The sequence below is a fragment of the Thamnophis sirtalis genome, unplaced genomic scaffold (assembly GCF_051295495.1).
Source record: "Thamnophis sirtalis isolate CommonGarterSnake01/CBP01778 unplaced genomic scaffold, rThaSir2_p1.2 scaffold_1, whole genome shotgun sequence".
Taxonomy (NCBI): Eukaryota; Metazoa; Chordata; class Lepidosauria; order Squamata; family Natricidae; genus Thamnophis; species Thamnophis sirtalis.
Window position 1 is genome coordinate 180,008,697 of NW_028261381.1, and position 17,636 is coordinate 180,026,332.

A 17,636-nucleotide genomic window follows, 5' to 3' on the forward strand; every position below is an offset into this window, starting at 1 on the left:
GGCCATGTTGACCCCTCTTTCTATCCAATGGTCCTCTCTGTCCAGAACTATTCCACACACATTTGCACTCTGGTTCAGGTGACCCTGAAGGTACAGGTAACGCCCCCCCCCCAAAAAAAGTGGCCTCAATGACTCTCAGAAAAAGTGCTAATGACCAGATACACGTAAATCCTAATAAAGAAGAATATTTGTAGCTCAGGGTTAGCAGTTAGCAGTTAGACTTATATACCGCTTCATAGGGCTTTCAGCCCTCTCTAAGCGGTCTGCAGAGTCAGCATATCGCCCCCACAGTCTGGGTCCTCATTTCACCCACCTCGGAAGGATGGAAGGCTGAGTCAACCTTGAGCCGGTGAGATTAGAACTGCTGAACTGCAGATAACAGTCAGCTGAAGTGGCCTGCAGTACTGCACCCTAACCACTGTGCCACCTCGGCTCGGTTGACAGGAGGGGTCCTTGATGCTCTCTGAGTTTGCTTGTTTCTTACTAGCACTGATGATGTTACCTAGTATGGGTAATGAAGGGTCTACAAGACAACAAGCAAGCTCAGAGATCACCAAGGACCCCCAATTCTCCTCCTCTTCCTCTTCCTCCTCCTCCTCCCCACCATTCCCTCCTCCTCCTCCTCCACTGCAAACCCCACTCCCTCCTAACACTTAAAAAAAATATTGAATAAACATTACAAGCATTGGACATAGGGCGATCTTTCTGGCTTTGTCATTTCCATACATATTTTAACATAAGAACAAGTACAGTTTCTACTTATCGTATATAGCTACATTAATCTTATTAACACATCCCTTATCCTCCTTTATATAGGTATCTATGGATGATCCAGCTCCAATATTACAATCCTCCCAAATGTTCTGTTCTGACTCCTCTTCAGAGGTGGGTTCCTACCAGTTCGCACCTATTCAGTAGAACCGGTTCATCAAATCTAGTAGGTTCGAACAATTTTTTAAACCCACCACTGCTCCTCTTCCTCATTTCCAACCATTGATCCATTTTGTTCCAGATTTCATAATATTCTGTCTTGTCTCTATTTTTGATTTCTAGTGTCAGTCTGTCCATTTCTGCACAAATCTAAAATTTTCTTTATTATCTCTTCTTCGGTGGGGACATCTCTGCTTTTCCAATTTTGCACATATACTAATCTTGCTGCGGTTATCATATGCAGCATTAAATACGTTCACTTCTTTACTATATTTTTCTTTTATTATTCCTAATAGGAGTAGTTCTGGTTTTAAATCTATCTTTTGATCTAACATCTCTTCCAACCATGTCTTTATCTGATGCCAGAAATCCTTGGCTTTTGTATATAATCACCACCTATGATGAAAAGGTGAATAAGTTCTCCCCCTCTACTTTGTAGAAGCCCCTCAAATATAGGAATATTTCTATCATCCCCCCTAGTCCTTCTTTTCTCTAGACTAGCCAAACTGTATGTTATGTTGGCTCAGGGTTGAAGTGAGAGGTTCTTGGTGATCTCTGACATTGTGTAAGGTCCTGCCTCACCGTCTTTCTCAGAAAAGCAGAACTCTTGAAATGAAAAGCATTTCTAAAGGAACTTTTATTGGAGGACAGTGATAGCAGAGAGTGTAGGCAGGATCTGAATTTCCCACACCAAAGCGTTAGGTTAAGCCGCTTTCCCCGAGGCCCCTCCCAATGTCCAGTTCAACTTCCAGCCAATCCCAAGGGGTGAAGATGTGGTGAGAACTTCAGGCGGAGAAGGTGATAAGAGGCAGTTCCCGGGTGCCATGATCTCATTTCTCCAGAGGCCCATTCTTCCCCCCCCCACTCCCAATTCCCCAAAACTACACTGAAGCCAGGAAAGGAACAAAGGAAAACCCCAAGCAAAAGAATTTCCCCAAGCCTCCCCCTCCCACCAGAATGGTAGCCTCCCAAGAGAGATCTATGGGACCCAAACAATTTGCTTGTTCTCTGGCAGACATTTCATGACCAAACTAGGTGACCTCATCAGTGCTAGGAGGAGGCAGTTCGTTCTCATTTTATATTCTAGGGCAGAGTTCCCCAACGTTGCCGCCTTTGAAAACAGGTGAGGGGGAAGAAGAGGGGGTGGTTCGTGCAAATGGCTGGCAAGCACCCACATGCAAGCAGCTCCATTGCAGAGAGTTCTGGCTCCTGCATGAGGCAATCTGTGCTATGATTGGTTGCTGTGGGTGTAAAGGGGGAGTTTCCCCTTTTTCCCGCCTTTATCTTCTGTGAGGGCTGCGGGTTGTTTGATTTACCTCACAATGTTGCCTGACAACAGAATAGAGATAGGAATAATAGGAATAGAAATAAGAAATAGAAATGGAAAATAGAATAGAAGTAGAATTAGAATAACAGTTGAAAGGGACTTCATAGGTCATAGGTCATCTGGTCCAGACCCAACACCATTTCTGACAGATGGCAGTCCAATCTCTTCTCGAAAGCCTCCAGTGATGAAGCTTCCAAAAACAAACTTCCGTTCCATGGGTTGATTGATCTCACTGTCAGGAAATTTCTCCTTATTTCTAGGTTGAATCTCTCTCCTTGGTCAGTTTCCATCCATCCTTCCTTGTCTGGCCTTCAGGTGAACTTGGAAAATAGCCCCCACCTCTCTGTTTCAGTCCCATCTGCTGTAGATACTAATCCCAAACATATTTATTTATGCAAAACTACAAGTTCGTATTCGTGTCTATGGCTTCATTTGGACACCTGCTGTGCAATTCCTTGACAATGGTGCTGTTTTGTTTTTGCTTTTGTTCTGCCTTCTGGTCCGCTTCATCCATGCCTTCCTCCTCGCTGCTCTCTGAGTCGCTTTGCACATCCTTTCCCAACTGCAACAGAGAAATAGAGAACTGGCTTTTTTGGCTACTGCTGCTGCACACTGATATTTAACTGGTTGTTCACCAAGACTCCAAGATCCCTCCCATGGTTACTACTGCTATTAAGCCTGATTTCACCCAGTCTGTATGTGTCCTCTTGGTTTTTCTTGCCTACGTGTAATACTTTACTTTTCTCTACATTGAATGTCATTTTGTTAGATGGGGCCGAAGTTCAAGCGCCCTGCAGAGCTTGTAATCTACAATTCAAACTGGGGGAAATGAGAGACAGGAGCGAGTATCAGCAGGACCAAGGAATCTTGCATCGGACTCAACACGGAATGAAAATGAAATTGGAGCAGGGTTCAACTAGAGTAATTGGCGGCCTTCTCCTTGTCTCCCCAATATGTGCATATGGTTCCCACCTTCTTGAGTACTGAGTGCCCAGTTTCTGCCCTTACCTTGCCATGGGTCAGGAACCTATAAATCATGAGGAGGATCAGGCAGGACCAGAAAACATCGAGAAGATACACGACCATCAGAAAGGCGTTGAAGAAGTAGTAGCCAAAATAAGGCTGGTGGAGCTCCGCCAAATAGTAATACGTGTTGTAGAGAATCCTTGAGGAGGGAGAGGGGATGGAAAAAGAAAAAGGAAAATGGTTATCTCCTCCGTATTTTCCATTCAGTTCTGGTCACCACAATATAAAAAAGACGTCTCAAGATGTGAGGGGAAATGTAAAAAAAAAAAGAGATGCCACTGCAATTGTGTTGTCAAATTCCTGCCCTTTCTCCATGCATTCCCAAAACGTACTTGTAAGGGAAAAAGATGCCACGAGTAAAGAGGAACACCAGGGCGAAAAGGACAAAGAGTGTGTCGCAGGTTTTCTGCCATTTCAGGTAGTTAAACGTCTTTGCACTCTGAGGAAAAAGAGAAAAAGAAGCAGAAATTGTTGTTGATGTTTATGGAGATTCTCAGTCATTCAGGTCCCGGTTGTCTCAAAGGTGCTTTTTCAAGAGGCAACTGGACTTCCTAGGTTTTCTATGAGGCTGTTTCACTTCTCATCCAAGGAGCTTCTTTATCTCTGACTGGATGGTGGGGAATGGAAAGATTTATACTCCTTGCAGACAGCTGGTCATTTGCATCCTTTTAGTGAGTTGTTGAGGCCACTTGGAGGTTGTGCCATTTCGCTGCAGGCAAGGAGGCTCCACAGCAGTGGTGAGTGGGATACAGCCAGTTTGGGCCAGTTCAGGTGAACTGATTGTTAATATGCTGACTAGCCCCTCTCCTTCCTTTCCTGCCCCTTCCAGAGGTCTCCATGCACCCTGTTTTGGCTCTCAGGAGGCTGAAGAGAGGCCTATTAGGCCCAAAATGGCATGTGGGGGTGACAGAGCTTCCCCATGCAGCCTGTTTTTGCTCCCGGGTGTGTGTGTGTGCAGGAGGCCGAGTGCTACCTGTCACACCCCCTGGCCACGCCCACCATGGCCACGCCTACCCAGCCATTAGGGAAGAGAACCAGTTGTTACATTATTTGAATCCCACCACTGCTCCATACTCATTCAAATCATTCAGGTGACACTGAGGGCAGAGAGAAACTTTTAGGTGGGCTTAACGATTCACTAAAAGGATGGAAATGATCAGCTGCCAGCAAGCAGTGTAAATCCTTCCATTCCCCTCCATCCAGTCAGAGCTGAAGAAGCTTCTTGGATGAGAGGCGAAACATCTTCAACGAAAAACCAGAAACTCCAGTTGCTTCTTGAAAAAGCATGTCTGGGGAAGAAATTGTTGAGTGGCTGAGGCTCATGTTGTGAGAACGCTCGATTTCCATAGTATGATGGCAAATTTCTGTGGGTTTAAGCTGCTGCAGCTCCTGTGAGATCCTGGGAATTGTAGCTTGCAGAATATGAAGAATATTCTTTTTTAAAAATTTTTAGGGTAGAGGAAATTGTTCTTGAGCGTTAACTTACATACAGCAGAACATCGGAAGCATCGTGTAGGAACATGACAAATGAACCGATACGGATGAAATTGACGCCATAGGAGAAGCTAGTGAGGAGGACGGCAACCACATGGTGGATAAACATCATATTAATGTCCTGCAGGAAAAGGAGACAACTGAGCTATTGATTTTGTAGCTCCTCCGGGGGAGGGGTCATATGTCCAGTTATGGGGAAGGGGTTTTGAGCGGAAATAGACAACTGTGCTTTGTTGAGTCATTGTTTCAGAGATATTTCCTTACCTTTGGGAAACTTGTGAAGAGTATTGAAAATACTCCCTCTTCTGTCCTGCCTTCTTTCTTCCTGTCTTTCTTTCTTTTCTTCCCTCCTCCCTCCTTCCTTCCTTCTTTCCTTTCCCTTTCCCTTCCTTTCCCCCTTCCCCTTCCCAGCAAACAGGTATCTGGCTGCTGCTGGGTGGAGGAAGGTAGCAAGGGATTCTGAGACTGGCTGGGAAACTGTCACAGAAAATTGAAGATCATATAATCTCATTTATCAGCACAGCAGTGCAGCAGCAGCCAGGAGCCCTGAAGAAAGCACAACTTCATCAATGACAGATTTTGGGTGCATTTCATATGTTAGCCCACATGAGGTACATTGCTTCAAAAACTGTTGCCCTATGACCGTGATGGTGAACCAATCGCACATGTGCTGGAAGTTGCATGCAGAGCCATCATTCTCAAGCTGTTGCACGTTGTTGCTCTTCTGGGTTCTGGCGCACCAGCCAGGTAGTCTTCACGTGTGTGGAACATTGGAAACAGAAATAGCAGCTGGCTGGTACGCATGCATGAGGTGGGAAGATGATATTGCAGTTTCTGGTGTGCGCATCAGGGGTGGGTTCCTGCCAGTTCTAATCTCTTCTATAGAAGAGGTTCCACAAATCTACCATGCCGTTTAGAACTGGTTCCAGCTCCCTCCCCCTGCCCATTCACACATCATCAAGATGAAGAGCGAGAGGAGGAATTCTGGGAGTTGAAGTCCACAAGTCTTAAAGCTGTCAAGTTTGAACACCGCTGGGGTTTTTTCTAAAGGGTTAGGGGTGCAAAGGTCTTGTAACTTGACAGCATTAAGACTTGCACACTTCAATGCCAGACTTCCTGATACAACATGACTGGAAGAGGAATTTTGGGAGTTGAAGTCCACAAGTCTTAAAGCTGTCAAGTTTGAACACCCATGGGTTTTTTTTCTAAAGGGTTAGCGGTGCAAAGTTCATGGAACTGGACAGCTTTAAGACTTGTGTGCTTAAAATGCCAGAGTTTCTGAGCCAACATTTTGGCTGCTAAGCAACATTTTACAAATTGGCCACTCGCACCCTGTCCCTTGGCTGGCAAACCACTCCCACAAAGCAGGCCACACCTACAGAAGAGGTTCTAAAACATTTTGAAACCCAACACTGGCGCGCATGCACAATGGCCTGGTCTTCTGGTTTCTGGCATGCATGTGTGCAGGAAGACCAGCTGGCCAGTGCACATTTGTGCACTGGAAACTGCAAGATCATCTTCTTGGTGTGCTCATGCGTGCATGCACACCAGGCAGCTGCCCTATCTTTTTGTGGCATGCATGCATGGACACATTTGTGCACTGTGCCATTTTGGCCCACTGAAAAGATTAGCCAACACTGCCCTATGAGCCCTTCAAGGTCATGCCCACAATTTTTGTAGTATATAATTTTGCACCTTAAGTTGCACCAAACTAGCTCCCTTACTTTGTTTTGTTTCACTTCTCTTTATCTGATGGATTGTGGAGTTTTCAAATGAACTACCTGATCTGTGTTGGCCAGACAGGCTGCCACATAAATTGACTGAAAAGCATAAATGCTGGTCGTGCACCAAAAGGAAGACACACATTTCCTTCTGGAATCTGAATGGGGTTTCCTAACCAGCAGGACCACATCTCTTCTGCCAGGGCTCACTCACCTTCTGTTTGACGTCAAAAGACACTGTAATGACCAGGGACCAATAGTAGGAGTTCTGCATGAGGTAGTAGCCCAAAAGGCTCGCCTGGGTAGGCTGCAATGCATAAATGGACAAATGGTGTCATGTAGTCCCAATTGTCAGCTTCCAAAGACAATATCCCAGTGTTGTGTTCATGGTGGATGGAGAATTCTAGGAATGTGAAGTCCACATGTCTTAAAGTTGTCAAGTTTGGGAAATGCTATCCTAGAGAGTCCTCATGTGCTTGGGGCTTCTCTTAATATTCCATGCCTGAGAAGGAGCTATCCAGGCCCATTTCTCTTTGTCCTGCCCTCAGGTTCTGTAGAGAATAAATCTACCCCGTGATGGTCCTTCTAGTCCTCATAGACAGTTAACAAATGTCCCATCAGTCTTCTCTTCATTAGCCTAAACATACATCCAGTAGTTCCATTAGTCATTCATCATGCAATTTATCCTCTGGACTCCATATCATCTTTGTTGCTCTGCTCTCACTTTTTCTAGGGCCTCAGCATCTTTTTGGCATCATGGTAACCAGAATCAGACATGGTATTCCAAATGTTAGCAACCCTCCCCACCTTTGGGAAAAGCATCCTTGAGCATCCCTTCCATCTCTTCATCTAGGTTGTTTCTGAAGTAGTTGAAGAGCACTGGGACCAAGACAATATTTTGAGGTACTCCCACTGCATGTTTCTATCTAGACCAGAGGTTCTCAACCTGTGGGTCGGGACCTCTTTGGGGGTTGAATGACCCTTTCACAGGGGTCGCCTAAGACCATCGGAAAACACATCTTTTCAAAAAAAATATGGAAAAGGTAAAATAATTGTATGGTTGGGGGTCACCACAACATGGGGAACTGTATTAAAGGGTTGCTGCATTAGGATGTAGACATTGTTCCATTGAGGACCACTTGCTGAGTGTGATTGATCAACCAACTGCAAATCCATTGGATGGTGATGCTGTCTATCCCACATTGTTCTACCTTACCAAGAAGGAGGTTCTGGGCTACTTTATCAAATGCCTTGCTGGAGTCTAAGTATACTATATCCACAGCATTTCCTTTGTCCACTATTTATTATTATTATTTATTAGTTTTGTATGCCGCCCACTCTTGGAAGACTCAGGGGAGCTTACAATAAAAAGGGAAGAGGGATATAAAAAAAAATAAAACAACAGTTTAAAATACAACAACATTCACAACTTAGAATGGGGCTGGACAATTCAACAGCCCCAGGCCTGCCGGAACAGCCAGGTCTTCATCGCTTTACAGAAGGCCGGGAGGGTAGTAAGGGTCCGGATCTCAATGGGGAGATCATTCCAGAGGGCCAGAGCAGCTACAGAGAAGGCCCTCCTCCGGGGGAGTCGCCAGCCGACATTGGCCGGCCGATGGAATCCTGAGGAGGCCTAATCTATGTGATCTAATTGGTCTGTGGGAGGTAAATGTTGGTGATTTTCTTACACTTGGCCTCATATGATATTTTTCCACTGAAATATTCATTCACATGTCAACCAATGCCTTACCTGCTGTGGGTACCCGTCCAAACATTCGCGGACATCCCAGAACCAGGGTTTCTGCAAGAAGGCACCGTTCATTAGGAATGACATCATACCAGCCCACCAACACTTCTTTAGATCTTTAGATCTGACATGAAGGGGACGATGGAAGGGAAAGGAGACCACAAAGCAACTGTAGTCATTAAGATATTGGAAAGGGCTAAAAAAGGGAGCCTTTTTGCTAATCAGAAATGTATTTGTGAGGCCTGCAATTATATTCCCTTTAGAATTTTGGCCTGCCACATTTTCTCTTATTTCATTATGCTGTTTCTTTTGTATAGTTGATGGGAGGGGGGAATAGACAGGAGTGAGATTGTGGAATGTATTGTTTTCATTCTTTATTAGAAGCCAAGGTCATACTTTTTCTCCGCACCAGTACACCTGACTGGAAGAAGCTGGGTGTGGATGCCAGCATGGAAGAAGAAGATTGGACCATGTGATGGATTATGGGTGTGGGGACAAAATCATGAACTTTTAATCGGGTGGAATTCTGATGTCATTTCCAGTATTAGGATTAACACAGATGTGCCTAAAATGTCTGCTTTATTAAATTGGAACTTTAAGGATTGTTTTGCCTTTGATTCTGATTTAATTCTACATGATACTTGGAACGCTGACATTATCATTAAATGTTAGGAGGTGGGAGGCAGAGAAGTCCAATACCTGCATTACATATGACCAGTTTGTTTGTTTTTTGACAATGACCAACAGAAGTAGGGAAAGTTGTCACTCACATCGTAAAGGATGGCCAATGCCATGAAGAAGAAAATGATGGCATACACGGCTCTGAAGCTGGAAAACAACCAGAAAAAAAAGCATCAGGGTAGAATTGGACAACAGGACGGGGGCTCCAGAGCTTCTAGTGCTAGAAGGGAATATAAAGTCGAGCTGACAGAGGATTGAGACTGCTCCAACAGCCCTCACTTCTGAAGCAATTAGGCTATAAAGTAATATAAAATGCAGTGAGATAGTAGGAGAAAGGAGAGAGAGAAGTAAGGAAAAGAGAAAAAAGCATTGACTTTCAACTCTCTCTGTTGCAGTAGAAGGAGTTAACATCAAATCACAGCTTTTTGCTTTTCCATAATAAGCGAACAAGCCATTTCTATAAAGATCTTTCAATCTATCATATCAGACATTAACATGATTGAGCAGGTTCAGAAATATTAGATTTTAGACTGTGTTTGTTAAAAATCTATACCGTGTACGTGTTCTGGGAAGTCGGGGGGGAGGGTCGGAGGTGGGGGTCGGGGGGTCGGTGGGGGTCGGGAGGGACATATATTAGGCTAGACACAATGTGTCTGATCTCAATCCAATGTGACTTCACATGTATACTGTTTTTCTTTAATTTTTCTTTAAAAATAGGATAAACCAAGTACATTAACATATACTGGAAATACACCAAGGGGAGGAGGAGTAGGAAAGAAGAAGGATGGAAGATAGAAAGTTGGAGGGTGGTGGAAGAAAGAGGTGTATGGAGAATGGAAGAGGTATATTGGGCTTTTATTTTCTGGGGCATTGTTGACAAGAGGAATTGATGCAATTATTGTTTAATACTGTATGGTGTATACATGTGAGTGTATGGAAATGAAAAATGAAAAAATAAACATACATACATACATACATACATACATACATACATACATACATATATATATATATATATATATATATATATATATATATATACATATATATATATATATATACATATATATATATATACATATATATATATATATACATATATACATATACATATATATATATATATATATATATATATATATATATATATATATATATATATATATATATATATATACATACATACATACATACATACATACATACATACATACATACATACATACATACATACATATATATATATATATATATATATATATATATATATATATATATTTAAAGTCACAACCCCTGGTATGCCCAAATATGGGAGGAAGGTCACACTTCCACTCTGTCTTCGGCTCGTCACAAGAGACCATCCAGACAGAAACCCAATATTTTTTACTGTTGCCTTTTTGTTACATTTGTTATATTTATGCTGATAAATAAATAAAGGGAGACTAGTATAGATCTATTTCAAGCTATTTAGCTCTCATCAGCTAGCCATACCCTTACTGGGATTTGAACCTGGGCTATATGGCATACTAGGCACACTAGCTGGCCTAATGGCTAAGATCTCTGCCTAGCTTCCTCCCATAATTGGGGCTTACCAGGGGTTGTGACACACACACACACACACACACACACACACACACATATATATATATATACATACACACACACACAGACACACACACACACACACACACACATATATATATATATCTTTCAATCTATCATATCAGACATTAACATGATTGACAGGTTCAGAAATATTTCACAAGAAAAGTCCCCCACTCCTCTATCACAATAGAATTCCTTATACCACCAGGCTTGAAATGTTGGGCTTGGACAATCTGGATGTTGTCTGCTACAACATTTTGCCTGTCAGCAACTTCTTCTGCTTCAACCACAATAATACATGGGCAAACAATTGATACAAACTGAAGGTCAACCTCTTCAAACGTGATTGCAGAAAAGACAACTTCGGCAAGAGTGGTCAATGCCTGGAATGATCTACCTGACTCTGATGTTACAGCCTTGACTCCTCACAGCTTCAATCTCTACCTTGGACCTCACCCCATTCCTAAGAGGTCCATAAAGGGGGCGTGCATAAGCGCACCAGTCTGCCTACCATTCTTGTCTTACTGTCCTCATTTATTTATATGCTTTCCTTTGCATCCCACAAATGCCCTCCTTCTTTTAAAATATAATTTTAAGAAATGTATCAAAATATAAAATGAAAATGAAAATTGTGGGAAAATGGTGAAGGGAAAGGAAAAAAGAAAGGTTTGTCTTGCCTTGTTTTTGGAGAGGGGGGGATAGTCCTGGTGTTCAAGTCTCTCAAGATCCTTCTGGATTTTGAGCCTATTTTCTAAAGTGTTAACTATTCCCACTAGCTTATTGTCATCTGCAAATTTGATGTGTTCCCCATTTATACCAAGGAGCCCAGGTGGCACAGTGGTTAGAGTGCAGCACTGCAGGCTACTTCAGCTTACTGCTAGCTGCAGTTCGGCAGTTCAAATCTCATCAGGCTCAAGGTTGACCCAGCCTTCCGTCCATCCGAGGTGGGTAAAATGAGGAGCCAGATTGTTGGGAGAAATAGGCTGACTCTGTGAACTGCTTAGAGAGGGCTGTAAAAAGCACTATGAAGCGGTATATAAGTCCAAGGGCTGTTGCTATTCCCTCATCTAAATCATTGATGACAATGTCAAAGAGTACTGGACCCAAGAAAGTGGGTTACCCAACTGCTTACTTCCCTCTGATGTAGTTCCATTGAGGACTAAATGTTGATTGTAGTGTATCTGTCAGTTATGAATCCAAATGATGATGATAATCTCTATTCCACATTTTCCTCTCTTATCAAGTAGTAGGTTGTGGTCTACTTTGTCAAATGCTTTACTGAGATATCCTAGCATACTATGCCCACAGCATTTTGCTGGTCCACTAATTTTATCATTTTATCAAAGAATGCAATAATATGTTTTGGAATGTAGTTATAACTTTGCTTGCATCTAGGTGTTGATGATTTGTTGCTCGATAATCTTTTCCAGGATCTTTTCATTTTCATTTTTCATTTTCCCTTTATTTGTACGCCGCCCTTTTCCCTGGGGGGACTCAGGGTGGCTCACAGTTCAAAAAAAAAGGCGGGGGGGAAGGACAAACAATTTCCAACATACAGACAATACAACATATTTAAAAAAAACACAACAGCCACACAATTCGAGTGGGGTTAGAGTCTTAACCCCTGGCCAGCCGGGACAGCCAGATCTTTAGGGCGGCGCGGAAGGACTGGAGGGTGGTGAGGGTCCGAATCTCCACAGGGAGTTCGTTCCAGAGGGTCGGAGCAGCCACCGAGAAGGCTCTCCTCCGGGTAGTTGCCAGTCTACACTGGCTAGATGATGGAATTCGGAGGAGGCCTAATCTATGCGATCATATCAGTCTAGTGGAGGTAATTGGCAGTAGGCGGTCTCTCAAGTACCCAGGTCCAATACCATGAAGGGCTTTGTAGGTAGTAAGAAGCACCTTGAATCGCACCCGGAGATCAACAGGCAGCCAGTGCAGCTTGTGGAGGATAGGTGTTACGTGGGTGAACCGAGGTTCACCCACGATCGCTCGCGCAGCCGCATTCTGGACCACCTGAAGTTGCCGAATGCTCTTCAAGGGCAGCCCCATGTAGAGCACATTGCAGTATTCCAGCCTAGAGGTCACAAGGGCACGAGTGACTGTTGTGAGGGCCTCCCGGTTCAGGTAGGGACGCAACTGGTGCACCAGGCAAACCTGGGCAAATGCCCTCCTGGTCACAGCTGACAAATGATGTTCGAAAGTCAGCTGTGGGTCCAGGAGGACTCCCAAGTTGCGAACCCTATCTGAGGGGCGTACAATTTGACCCCCCAGCCTGAGAGATGGAACACTTGGCCAATTTGCGGGAGGGAAACACAGCAGCCACTCGGTCTTTTCTGGATTGAGCACAAGTTTGTTGACCCCCATTCAGTCTTTAACAGCCTCAAGACCCTGGCTCATCACATCCATCTCTTCGTTGAGTTGGCACGGGGCAGACAGATACAACTGTGTATCGTCCGCATACTGGTGGTATTTTATCCCGTGCCGTCGAATGATCTCACCCAGCGGTTTCATGTAGATGTTAAAAAGAAGGGGGGCAGGACCGAACCCTGTGGCACCCCATATGTTAGGGGCCTAGGGTCAATCTCTGCCCCCCGACTAACACCGACTGCGACCTGTCCGAGAGGTAAGAGGAGAACCACTGTAAAACAGCGCCTCCCACCCCCACCTCCCGCAGTCGTCGCAGAAGGATACCATGTTCGATGGTATCGAAAGCCGCCGAGAGGTCAAGGAGCACCAGGATGGAGGCATGGCTTCCATCCCTGGCTCTCCAGAGATCATTGGTCAACGCAACCAAAGCGGTTTCTGTGCTGCAGCCAGGTCTGAAGCCTGACTGGAATGGATCGAGATAACTGGCTTCCTCCAAGGACCGCTGGAGCTGAAAGGCCAGGTATTGATGGCATTCACAGGTATTGATGGCAAGCTGATTGGTCTGTAATTTCCTGGATCCATTCCCCCCCCCCTTTTAAAGATGGGAACTCTTTTCCAGTCCTGTAGTAGTTCCCCAATACTCCAGGATCTTTAAAGATATAGTTCAGTGATTCTGAGATCATATCTGCTAGATCCTTCAGAATTCTGGGATGTAAACCATCTGGTTCTGGTGATTTGAACTCATCTAGGGTAGAGAGGTATTTCTTGCCTATTTGGACAGTCTGTTTTTATGCTTCTACTTTTGGTAGGTTGAGGTATTCTTTTTTCTTTCGCATGTAGGCTGATGTAAATAATGAATTAAGTAGTTCCACGCTGTACCTACTGCCATTCACTTCCTTGCCATCTTCTCCCATTGTCCCATCCCAACTGATGACTCAGCCGGTCTCTTCTTCCCTATGCTCCAAAGTTTTCTGACAGAATCCAACTACTCAGGGTTTGATTTTGATTTTGAATTGATTTCAAAGACTTTCCTTTTCCCAGTGAACTTTCTTCAAGCTTAGAAACCTACTTTAAGTATAGAAGCTTTGGGAGAAGCATCCTTGATCAATTGATAAAGACTCTTCAAACAGGCATATTCCTACTAGACATCCAACACAAACACCCTTCTTAAATTATTTGGAATCTTCTTGTAAAATCAGCAGGGACAAAGATCCTGTTGGGCACTAACAGATGCTCTGGTCCACATGGAGTGCACAGGGATTGCCCTTTTCCAAGAGTTTCCACTCACCTGGCTTCACAGAATTTTTTGGTCACACTGTGCCGGTCCTGATTCAGCCGGTATCGGAACCATCTCTCTACCTGCCTCGGTTGGCAGTCGCACTGCTTGGCTAAACCTCTGACTTCTTCCTGGAAGGTAGGACACAGAACCACGTGAGAAAAGCTGCACAGCCAAGTCCCAAAACCACATTGCTGGGGAATGCAGCAGGTGACAGTTTTTAATTTTTCCTCAATTTCTCTGTGCTATGGATACACATCAGAGATACAGGGGGAGGTGGAGACAGAGTGGTGGGCCTCCACACTCCTGGCCTTACAGAAAAACGTGAAGACTTGCCTCTGCCAAATTGTATGGGGCTTGCAGTGTGGCATGTAAACCTGAGAGTGATTAACACCTGAAGGCCACTCAACTCAGCTTTTCATTTTTACCTTCCTCTATCATTGTTTGTATTAGGCTCCAATTATATTGACATATTTTATTTCTGAATGATGTTTATCCTTTGATCTGTAAACTGCCCATTGTCCCTGTGAGAGTGAAATGGGTGGTATTTGTGTGCAAATCTGTGTAGAAGGAACTCACCTTTTGGGGATTTTTCCTCTGCTTTGTATAAAAAGCTTCCAGGATGGGGTTTGGAGGAGGTTTCCACCTCACCTTTTCTTGCAAACCTAGTTTTTTGCCCAAAGGGATGGCAATTTTCCTGGAAAAAGCAACAGCTTCAGTCAGGCAAATGAAAACTGGCTAAAAGTAAGGGTCTACACTTGGGCAAGGAAAACCTCATTTCTAGGTACAGGCTAGGTGAAATGTGGCTTAATGCCGGTAAATGTGGGAGGGGTTTTGGAATCCTAGTGCACAATTACTTAAACATGAGCCAACAGTATGCGGCCAAAGCCAAAAAATTCACCTTACAAAGCCTTAGTAAGACCACAATTGGAATATTGCGTAAGGCCACAGGTGGACAGTGAATGGCCCCTCCCATAGGGAATAAAAGAGGAGCGAAAGGGGACTGGAGGTTGCAGGAGACAATTAGTCCATTCCTGAATTCTTGTCAAGTATTGCAGCATCTGAAAGATATCGGCCTGGCCACTCTCCAAGCCTGATAAAGCTTGGTAATTGGGAACTATCTTGAAAGACCGCGAGAGAGGAAAGACTTTCCTGGAGAGGAATTAACTGTACATTAAATAAAATGGGTTTATAGAGACAAGGACTCGGCTTCGTACTGCTGAGAAAGCCTAGGTCAGAACAGGAAGCTAATGCAAACAACAAAGCAATGTCAGGCATAATAATGCCATGTTCAACTTCCCTTCCTCTCATATTTGTCAACCTTACAAATTCAGTTCCTCCAAAATGGTTTCTAAAAGGTACATTCCACTGTTTCAAGCATTTGTGTGGGGAGGGAAGGAAAGGTCTCTACAAATAGGTGCGCGGGGGTGTGTGTCTTTTCCTTCCACTACTCCTTGGTTTTGACTGAAAGAAGTCAAGGCAATAGCTTGCCTTTCGAAGAAGAACCGGAGGGCGACCAGCAGGAGAGCAATGGGGAAGCAGAGCAGGAGGTGACGGGGATGGGGATAGCGGATGTCCTCTGTCTTCTGCATGTCCTCCCAGGTGAACCCTGGAGGTAGCCAGTATTCCTGTCTCCAAAGCCACTGTGTGAGCTGAGCCATCTCCCTGGGAAGAGAGAAGAAAGGCAGGGGGTGAGATGGGACACTGATGTTTTCAGAAGAAGGGTCTCCTCTCAGCCCTTCCTACTCCAGCAACACTACTCCATCTCCTTCCCTTCCTGCTATGTGTGTCGTTAGGTCAAGTCAGGAAACAGATAATTCAAGGATGATTGAAACACTTCTGTGATCATGTATCACATCCCTGGCTTACAACTTTGCCATCCCCAAAAGTGGCAGAGAGAAGTAGGTTGAGCTATGGTAGATTTAATTCTTAATAATAGGAATGAAATGGGCAAGGAGTGGAAGTTGTCTTTTATTGCTCCTGGAGGACAGGGGACCCACCAGAGGATTGGAAAAGAGCTGATGGGGTTCCAATTTTCAAAAAATTGAAAAAATTGATTCAAGAAATTACGGACCAATCATCTTGACATCACTACGTGGGAAAATCCAGGAAAAAGTCAACAAGCAACAGATTTCTACAAGAGCACATAGAAATGAATAAGATGAATACTGGAAGCCATCATGGGTTTGTTGAAAGTACCATATATTTTTGGAGTATAAGACACTCCAAAGTGTTGTGGTCCGTCAGGAGCCGTTAGAACTGTCGCCAGACTCCGACAGCGAGGGGGCTTATGAGTCGGCCTTGGAGGAGATGGAGGACCCTGGACAAGGTGTGGTGATACTGGTTGGCCACCAGGTGGCGGTGGAACCTTGGATTAGAGGGAGTGTTCAGGGAAACACTCGCGAGTTGTTGCAGGATGCACCCTGTCGAAGGGTTACACATGGAAGGAACAACTGAGTACTTACAGGAGATGATTATGAGCAGCTGTTGCTGATTAAGATCATCTCCTGAGTATAAACGGACTGTTTGTGCCATGCCCTGGTTGCAGGTGTCAACGTTCACATTCTCGTTCACAAATCAAGAGAAACCAACTTGGATAAGTGGCTTGATGAAAGAAGTCTGTTTGCAGTGCTGCATGAGATATAGGACTTTTACCAGAGCATTTATCTTTGTCTATTTTGGGCTCACAGCCAACGAGAGCTTGGACTGATTAAAACATTCATACGTCTGTTTTGGCTTTCATTCCTGAACAGAGAAGTGGGGAGTCGGAACACCAAAGTATAAGATGTACCTAGCTTTTGGGGCAGAAAAAAGAGGGGGGGATATCTGCCTCTGCCTCCCAGCAATTTGCCTCCTTGCAGCAAACAGCAGACTGTTTGTGATGTTACATTTCAGACTATACTTGTACTGATGCTGGTAAAATTGATGTGGAAGTGTACATTATTCTCTGCTATTTAAAAGAAGATAAAACAGCACTGAGCCACTTCAGATCAAGCATTTATTTTAAAAAGCTTCTTCATTTTAAGTTGCCTAGAACAATAATAAACCAGTCTTTAAAAAATAGGTCTAATAATTTGAACATTCTATAGGCATTTATAGTTATTGACTTACCACCTTTCAGCAAAGAGCAAACAGCCTGTTTTAGTTTAGCCTGATTAAAAGAAAAAAAAAATCTGCCTCTGCCTCCCAGCAATTTCCCTCGGTCTCCCAAATGCCGCCTTTGCAAGCCCCATTTTCTCTGTTTGCTGCAAGCAGGTAAATTGCTGGGAGGCAGAGGCCAAAGGGTGGGCGGGTGGGCAGGTCTACATTTGGTGTATAAGATGCACTCAAATTTTCACCCTCTTTTAGGGGGGGAAGGTGCATCTTATACTCCAAAAATAGGATAGGTCATCCAAACAAACCTGATTGCTTTCTTTGATTGACAAAATCAGTGGAGTAAGGAAATGCTAAGGATATGGT

At 44.1% G+C, this 17,636-nt stretch overlaps 1 protein-coding gene across 1 annotated transcript; it reads right to left on the reverse strand.

Annotated features, from left to right (window-relative positions):
• Positions 1-3,169: 3,169 nt before the first annotated feature.
• On the reverse strand, positions 3,170-16,489 carry LOC148049946 (ceramide synthase 4-like). Its single transcript, XM_087705689.1, has 9 exons — positions 15,669-16,489; positions 14,757-14,874; positions 14,190-14,308; positions 9,016-9,073; positions 8,249-8,299; positions 6,713-6,805; positions 4,770-4,898; positions 3,616-3,722; positions 3,170-3,422 (listed from the first exon to the last, which is right to left on the reverse strand). The coding sequence occupies exons 1-9, from the start codon at positions 15,836-15,838 to the stop codon at positions 3,170-3,172; spliced, it is 1,098 nt and encodes a 365-aa protein (XP_087561815.1). The 5' UTR covers positions 15,839-16,489.
• Positions 16,490-17,636: the final 1,147 nt, after the last annotated feature.